Raw genomic sequence first — 9381 nt, 5'->3', positions numbered from 1 at the left:
TTTACTGAAGTCAAAAAATATCAATATGCTGGGCAATTTAGAGCTAAAGAAGTTCAAATTGTAAAACATTTACCTGAACAAAACACTTGTTACTAGTGTTTTGGATCAAATTTTATATTGGCTTTGTAGAACTGGCCTTAGATCGTTTTGCTTGATACAAGGACAGCATTTACTGAGAAAATGATGACCAGCCGACGTGTGGATGGCAGGCGTTTTGTGCACTTTACGTCATTCAGTGACGAGAGGGAATCTTGCGACGAAGATGACACCGAGTCTACAACCGGATGTGGACTCGGCGCATGCAGGCCAAGCTGGTTACAAAAGTTTGCCACAATTCAGAGTTTCGTTGGGTTTTACGCCGTTGCGAATATCTTCACCTTTTCCAACCGGATGTACTTGGTGTCTCAGCTCAGCACGATAGAAAAAAGATTTGGGCTCAGCAGTGCTCAAAGCGGGGTCATTCTGAGCTCATCTCAAGCGACATTTGTCCTGTGTATTTTGTTTTTCTCCACTACAGTCAACATTCTCACATTCCCCGGATTTTGTCAGTTACGTCCATGATAGCCGGAGCGACTTCGCTTCTCTTCGCTACAGCACATTTCATCCCACAAAATGACGGCGCAAGCCACAGATCTGCCTTTTCAAGCAACGTAAACTCTTCAGACAGCCACTTACCAAGCGACCATTCCGTGAGATTCACGTGCCTCCCCATCAACGGCTCATACAAAATGGAAGAACCAATCTGCGACGAGGTTTCAGGAGCTTCCGGAAACTATATAGCCTTGGGAATATTTCTGACGGCCATGTTGATTCAAGGAGCAGTTACTGCCCCTCGTGCGCCACTAAGTGGCACATTTATCGACGACAACAATCCCGTTCCGATGAACAGTGGAAAATACATCGGTTAGTTGCATCTGTGCATCGAAACAGACATTTGTATACCAGACGTCAACCGCTAATGCATAATGTGAAAAGTAGACTTCCTGATCAAACGTATATACAGCATTCTTCATCATTCTACGTCACACACAGTCTAAAGTCAAATCCTCAAAGATCAGTACCATATATAGAATCACCGTCAAAATTCTTTCTTTATTCACCAGTTTCATTTACCAGTACAAGACTGTTGTCAATGTATAGGCAAATACACATACATGCATGTATATGTACAAGGATGTTGTCAATGTATAGGCAAATGCACATATATACCTAAGCACACTTACAAAAGTATGCGAAAAAGGATATAAATGCATTATTTAACGGATAACAAGATTACGAGAAGTCAAGAAAACGAGGGAAACATGAGGGTTCAGTTATTTTCTAGATTAAATTCTTTTATTTGACTTTTAAATGGTGATGTTGAACTAATGGATTTAAGCGAAGTTGAGAGTTTATTCCATTCTCGCGGACAGCCGTGTATGTGACTGGCTAAGGTTGTGTGAAAAAACGATTGGTAGAGATCGTGAGGATTTGATCTTTGATCGTGAGGATTTGATCTTGTGCAATATAAAGCAATTGCTATGTTATCCTTAACATGATAATTGTTTGCTTGATTACATAATTCTCAGGAATCTTGATGGGAGTGCTAACCTTCTCAACAGTCGTGTCGTTTGGAAGTGGTGCTATCAGTAGTTGCATTTTCCACACTCTAGAAGGTAAGAGTAAAGATAAATTCATTTATTATTTATTATTTAATTCATTTATAAATTTATTATTCATAACGTCTACAATAAACACATATCTACCTGTAACGCTGACCATTTAATGCGTAGCAATCTTTTTTGACAATTTTCACTCAGACTGTATATAGCATAAAATTAATAGCATATTTCGTATCGTTCATGTCTTGACGATGCTGATATTCCGAAACACAGTGTTTTATGACAACTCTTAGGAAACCATTGGTAACATCTGTCTGTTTCCGATTTTTTTTTATTCCTTACTATAATTCCAGAAACCAGTCTGACTCCTGGAGACCCCCAGTGGATAGGCGCCTGGTGGCTGGGATTCCTTGTGTTGGGAACCTTGAGTATAGTCTTCTCCTTTCTGATTTTGTTTTTCCCAAAGCGCCTGAAGGTAGCGTCATTGAAAAGCACTCCGGCTCGGGAGGTGAAAGTCAGCAATGAAATTGGTGGACACACAAGTTTTAACCAGATTTTGAGTGGTTTTGTTGGTAAGTCTGTCTTTTCAATGAAAAGTGTTGACTGCTTTTCTTTGCATGAATCCGTCCTGATGTCTTGCTATATGTGGTTTTTGTTCTTCGGTGGTTTGTGTTGAACGTTGTTTTGGAAATTAGTCTCACGATTAACGTCCATATGTGTTGACGCATGTATGATTCTACGACAGGTTACCAGTAACAGTTCGTGTGTTTTTACACTGTCATATTGTTATATTTTTCCTTGTCTCTACTCCAAGCAATCAAAAAAACTGTTCTGGCTGCGGGCGACCAGGTCTGTACTGGTTAGTATCTAGTCGTGCATAGCTTCGTACTGCGACGCGTTCCTTGACGTCTACGTTGAACTTCCATGAATTGTGAAGTTATTACCCCCTTTCCTGAAATTACAATTTCACATCGTTTTAACCAAGTATTTGAATATTAAAAAATACGCAGATATATGGATGATTTAGCTGAAAAAAATACTGCAATTTCATATACTCCGCCTGTCTTATTCCATATAAAGGAATCCAAACTGCTCCCAAACCTGTTCGTTACAGGACATTCAGAGCAAATTCAGCATTTATCAACATGTAAAAGACTAGTGATTTTCACACGATGCTCTAAATTTGCAGTGTACTGTATTCCTAGTTAATCTGTAAAGACATCTCACTCCTCGAGTTTATTCAGAGAACGATCTTTTTTTGTTCATTTACAGAACCTCTGAAATGTGTCTTCCGAATCTTGAGGATTCCAGTTTTTACACTGGTGGTACTGACCATTACGATGCACACTTTTGCCATACTGGGAATGGTGTCTTTTTTCCCGAAGTACCTAGAGACACAGTTTTACCGGCCTGCCTATCAAGCGAGCATAATGGTTGGTGAGTATCAGGGAGCCTGTCAGGCTCTGGGTTTAAGCACAGTGGTTGGTAAGTAACGGGACGTGTATTAGGCGAGTATTATAGTTGGGAGTAACAAAGCGATTGTCTCAGTCGAGCACAGTGGTTAGTGACTAACCGGAAGTCTAGGAGGCCAGCAAAAATGATTGGTGAGCAACAGAGAGCCCATCATGCGAGCATAATGGTTGGTGAGTAGCAGAGAGACTATCATGTAAGCATAATGGTTGGTGAGTAGCAGAGATCCTATCATGGAAGCATAATGGCTGGTGAGTAGCAGAGAGCTCGACATGTAAGCATAGTGATTGGTGAGTAAGAGAGAGACTATCATGTAAGCATAATGTTTGGCGAGCAGCAGAGAGCTATATTGTAGGCATAATGGTTGGTGAGTAACAGAGAGACTATCATGTAAACATAATGTTTGGCGAGTAGCAGAGAGCTATATTGTAAACATAATGGTTAGTGGGTAGCATAGAGTCTATCACGTAAGCATAATGGTTAGTGAGCGGTAGAGAGCCCGTCATGTAAGCATAATGGTTGGTGAGTAGCAGAGAGACTATCATGTAAACATAACGTTTGGCGAGTAGCAGAGAGCTATATTGTAGACATAATGGTTAGTGGGTAGCATAGAGTCTATCACGTAAGCATAATGGTTAGTGAGTGGTAGAGAGCCCGTCATGTAAGCATAATGGCTGGTGAGTAGCAGAGAGACTATCATGTAAACATAACGTTTGGCGAGTAGCAGAGAGCTATATTGTAGACATAATGATTAGTGAGTAGCATAGAGCCTATCACGTAAGCATAATGGTTGGTGAGTGGTAGAGAGCCCGTCATGTAAGCATAATGGTTGGTGAGCAGCACGAGGATTGCCATACATAACGCAGTCTTACAAGACGTTCGTGGAGGATTTCTTGTCTTCCATACATATGACACGCTCAACATTGCCCTGAGGGTGAAGATCTGTGCCTGACAAATGGTAGTCACAAGTTCGTCAGTTACCTGCCAAAGGTCCCTGGTTTACTCCGGGCACTCCGGTTTACCCATGAAACTGGTCACCATTGTATGTATGACACATTCTTTGAAAAACTCTCTTGTACTTTATCAAGGCATTTTGTAAATAATCCTTTCCATAATGTTATTTAAGACATGGGCCTTTGTAATTCAATAGTTTTATGAAATGTTTGAACGAAACAACAGAGTATGTTATATCTCAGACTCCTGACGTCTTCTAGAATAATCCCTTTGGTGCATACAAAATGATATGTACATTGCCGTACTTGTGAAGAAATATATGGCAATGCCCAATTGCTTCAGGTGTTTACCTCCATCACTCACCAGGAAGTCAGGTCCAGATCCGATCTTGGACAGGGAATTTGTTCCCGCGACCGTCGTGCGACCGCTTACTCTGTATAATTTTCTAAGTCTTCCTCCGATATGGTGTGCATATATGTACGATGCACGTGAGAAAGCTCCTTAGTAACTTGTCAGAAGTCCGAGGTTTACTACGGTTTCCTCTACCCATCATATAAGTCAAAACATTCTGGAGTATGCCGTTTAACAACAATCAAATAAACAAGTACAGACCAGCAGTTGTAGCTAACTGCAACCAGTAAAAGTTTTATACATTATTCTTGCTGCCAGACTCTTTCTCATTTCAGGCGTCATATCGTTGGTAGGGGGATCACTCGGGCCTGTGGTTGGTGGGTTTGTGACGTCACATTTTCAGCTCACCAATCGCGGCAATCTTCGCCTTATATTGACTGTCTGTATATTGCTGACCGCCAGCTGTCCAATCGGGATGCTGTTGGCCGGGCATCCCCCAGAGCTGGTCAAGACGGACTTTAGCGGGTAAAGTACACAACTTATCACATCATTGTCCGGATTTTCTCTCATATGTTTTTTTTTTCTTGTACATTTGCCCTCAGATCGAATTTCCTTCCCACATCATATTCATATTTGATCATTTGTTATTTATCTATATATCTATACTAAAAATGATCATATTTTCCAGTGACAGAACGCGCACCTGTTGAATTATTATAGTGTTTACCTAACACACAAGCCTTCATTAAGGATATGAATCTTATTTATTTCCTGATATTGCTTTCATGGGATAATTTCAGATTCCAATTTCATTTTTCATTCCATTGCCCAAATGTATATATGCTGCGGGGGGGGGGGGGGGAGGGGGAGGCTCGTCAGTATAATTATGGTTAGATGTATTATACGCGAATGGGTATAGATTTTCAGATTATTTTTACATCAAAACTCATCATATATAGTATAGAATTCTCACTGGTTCCATTGTAAAGTTTCTCAGGACGTATTAACAACCTACCAGATCCTGGGAGTGACATGTTCAAAGGTGTCGTTTTCGTCATTTTCCAGCCAACTTTGCCGGGTTTTTTTTTTTTTTTTTTTTTGGCAGCGAGCCATCGTGTTCACGTGGCACCTTGCAGTTTCATTCAGACATCGAATACAACAAACATCAGGAAAAAGAAATCGTACAGGTTTTCTATATCGCGTGTACTATAACTCTATAAGAAATGTGGATTTCATCATGAAGTTATATTTCAACTGACAGTATTGTTGGCAGGAAAAAAACCGTAATACGATCATGAAATAGCCATAAAATCAAATTTTGTCATCTATTGTTATGAAGGCATTGCTGTAAAAAGTGGGGTTCTTGTCTCGTTGTCTCGAATTGGAGGTGTGCGCTAAGTGAGTTACCGTATCTGTGCGGACGCCTCGTACACTATAAAAAAACGGTTAAATTGAGCACAGTATCATGTTTTGTGAGCGATACTAAAATAGATTATGTTATTGCGACATAATATTATTTTATGTACAACACAATATCCCGTTACATCAACACACATTATCCTGGTGGGATAACAGAACAACTGATATGTCATATATAACATAATAACTTGTAGCAATAACATCTATTCTTCCGTCACCCAGAAAAACTTTGCATTCAGTGGATTTTAAAGATTGTTTTTGGAGTTATCTACTATATCGCGTTACCTTCGGAAAACTTCTACAACTTCTTCCGTTTTGTTTTACCCTGTGTAGGCACAATGAACAATTGGGGTCAACCCAAACGCAAAAATGCGTTTCCGGTTGTACGTGTGCCAGTGACGTCATGGAGCCTGTATGTGGGTCAGATGGCGTGACGTATTATTCACCATGTCATGCGGGCTGCACTTCCGGTAATCACGGGGTATGTAAATTTGTGTGGCTTAGCACACATACATAGAAGCATATTATATATACATAAGAAATTGACATCTCAAGTCAGAAATCATAAGGCCAATTACGAGACTATCTCAATCCCCAAAAGAAAAATGACAATAAATCAGGCTTGAGCTTGCTTCCTGGAAAGCCAACATCTTTTGTAATTTTAGTTCGATACGGTTGTACTTTTCAATCTTTTGTTCCCCTCATTTATCCAGATAATATATCTTCCTAACGCGCAAAACGAATGCCTTGTCAGCCTCCTTGGAGAATAGATTTGCAGAATCAATGGTTCAGCCATTCTCTGTTTCCTTCCATGCGACTGTATGTTTTGAGTTTGAAGAATCTACGCATATTCTAGGATAGTCGATGCGCGGGTTCAAACCCCGTCCTTGGACAGGCAATTTGTAGCCCCCTCCCCCCCCCCCACCCCACACCGGCATCACCCCCCCCCCCCAACCCCCGCCTTCAGTGTTCAAGGGACCTGGTGACAATCAGAAGTTGAATGCCTTCCTCTAGTTGTTTGCGCCGTCTTAATGTTCCTTAAAGGCAACTTATACCCCAACAATAAAGTGTGCATATCTGCGCGTGTCACGTGTCAGAAGGTTCGTCAGTAACTTGCCAAACGTCGTTGGTTTACGCCGGGCACTCAGCTTTCCTCCTCCCATAAAACTGATCACCTTTGTGTATGTAAAAAATCTTTAGCTTTAATCAACAATCAAATAAATAAGTAAAACAAAAATAGATGTGTTGTCCATGTCTTCCGACAGAGCTACTGGAACTGCAGTTGTACTCTCGGGACGGCCGCATCCGGGCTGTGTCAGCAGGAAGACCCCACCGTCTACCCTCTCCTGGTCTACGCCACAGCAGTTTCCTTCCTCTCCATGTTCTCTACCAGCGCTTCCTTCATGATCATTGTCAGGTAAGACAGGGTTGGAAGGAGACATTTGAGGGGAGGGGGTGATGTGAGGACACATAAGGAGGGGAGATATTTGAGGGCTGGGGAGTGCATCCATGATAATCATTGTCAGGTAAAGTAAAGGCTGATATTGCGAATTGCCTGATGGGTAGGAGGAATTTTCTGGGTGATTGGGAGGGGTGGTGGGGAGTGGGAAGCGGGAGGAGGGGGGCTGCGGGGCGGGTGCAGTAAGAAAAGCACTGACATTGGTGGTTCTGTGGCATCAACCAAGTTTACACGAGCAGGATTTCTGGCAGAACCGTTTGGAATTTACCCCTGTTTGCCATGTACTTCACAAATCTGACGTAAAGCCGTAACTAAGCCAACATGAGCTGAATTGAATGATAGGCCAAACCAAAGAGGAACCGGAAACGTCTTATAAATAGGTTTTGTCATTATTCTGTTACATTTCATAAGAGTAATCATTACTTGCCTCTTTCATTGATGACGTTTAGTTTACACAAATTGCTTATACAGTATGCATTTAATACGAAGCATTAACGCAATCGGAGTGTTTCTCTGTTACAGGAGTGTGAGAGAGGAAGAGAAGTCTTTGGCTCTAGGGTTATCGTCCTTTATCTCCACTCTCCTGGGTAAGAGGATGATTTATGGGTTCTGGACAGGTTGTCTTAGCCATGGGCTATGTTCTTCATACGTAGCCATCACGATGCTTTTCCGTGAATAGCAACACTCAGGTGACCAAACGGAATTTGAAACTCACGCATGCTCAGTTACGACCGACAAGGTGGTTTTCTCTAGTATTATACTGAGGCAAAGTTCCGTCTCCGTTCAAAATTGTTTTTTCTCACACTGTCCGATCGTGGAGAGTGAAGATTTATGAAATGAAACCATGAACTTCGAAAAATCTCCCACACTTTCCAAGATCGATGCCGTAGAAATTAATTTTCCTCTGAAAACCCGGTATAACTGAAAGATTGTAACGGCGTTCTGTCCTACATCTGTTTATTTCATTTCTCTTAGATGCGTAACTTTTGAAAAACTAGATTGTGGGCTCCCATGGCAACCGACAGTCGATAAACGGACCAACCAAGACGATTTTACTGTCGAGCCAATTGCGCTCCAAGTCAGAGTGTTAAGTATCAGTAGTAATACAGACCAAATTCAGCCTGGCTAACCGTATTGATACTACATGTATTCATTTAGCCAGGACATCTCCGCGTTCTATATAGTATTCACGGCTCATTTGTTATACTTGAGTTACCGGTACACACTCTACTTATCTGTTTGATCAGTGTTTTAAGTTGCATTCAAGGATATTTCTCTTTGCGATAATGGTCATAATCCTACAGCTATATCAGAATTTTCCATTATGTCAAGCCATTGCAGTGGTTTAGTTGATTAAGAGATCTCGCATATGTAAGAGATCTCGCGTAAGTAGGAGATCTCGCGTCAGTACATGAAACACAGAATTAAAAGCTTGTAATCTTTGAATGCATTGGTGTTATTTTATCCACAACCAGTTGAGAAGCCAGTGGCAGCATACGCGACCGCGATGCCTCCAGTGAATTCAGTTTAGCGCTGGGTAAAAGCACCTGTGGACTCGAGCACGGGCCATAAACCTCATCGCTGTGAGTCTGCGCAATGGTAACTCGGGCCCAAGCTGAATACATTAGCCATTGTTCCCTTGCAATACATGAGTGATACGTTACCAGGTAGTTAGAAAACACTACAAAAATAAAAATGAACAGTAGAATAATGCACGATTTACTTTAGTCGGGAACAATTTAAAAATTGAAAAATTCCAATGAATGCATTTAATTTAGATTTATTTTCAGTTTGACAGAGAGAATTGTTATCTTCTACTTGTAGGTCATTTTCCAGCACCCTTCGTATACGGTATGATCGTGGATTCGACCTGTTCTATCTGGCAGAACAGCTGTTCCGGTGGAGGAGCATGCGCAATTTACAGCCTCACCGACTTCCGGCTTAAAATGTTTGGAACCAACATGATCTTTTTCTTCACTTCTGCCCTTCTAATATCTGTTGCCATACTTCTTCGGAAATCACCATCCCAGGAGACCGGCTTTACCAAGACAGTTTTAAAGAAGACTTCCGGAGAACCTGTGTCAATGTATGCTGTGTGGATAGAGACATCGGTATAGGCCAACTCTG

The 9381-nt window shown here is 41.4% G+C and overlaps 1 protein-coding gene across 1 annotated transcript; it reads left to right on the top strand.

Annotated features, from left to right (window-relative positions):
* The first annotated feature begins 728 nt into the window (after positions 1 to 728).
* Positions 729 to 7933, top strand: LOC135463328 (solute carrier organic anion transporter family member 2A1-like). Its single transcript, XM_064740589.1, has 7 exons — positions 729 to 903; positions 1569 to 1655; positions 1955 to 2173; positions 2874 to 3086; positions 4712 to 4725; positions 7061 to 7212; positions 7777 to 7933. Exons 1-7 carry the CDS (start codon positions 729 to 731, stop codon positions 7931 to 7933), a joined length of 1017 nt encoding a protein of 338 aa, XP_064596659.1.
* Positions 7934 to 9381: the final 1448 nt, after the last annotated feature.

The sequence above is a fragment of the Liolophura sinensis genome, chromosome 3 (genome assembly GCF_032854445.1).
Source record: "Liolophura sinensis isolate JHLJ2023 chromosome 3, CUHK_Ljap_v2, whole genome shotgun sequence".
Lineage (NCBI taxonomy): Eukaryota > Metazoa > Mollusca > Polyplacophora > Chitonida > Chitonidae > Liolophura > Liolophura sinensis.
The sequence above is the reverse complement of the archived record's forward strand: the minus strand, read 5'-3'. Positions and strand labels throughout refer to the sequence as shown.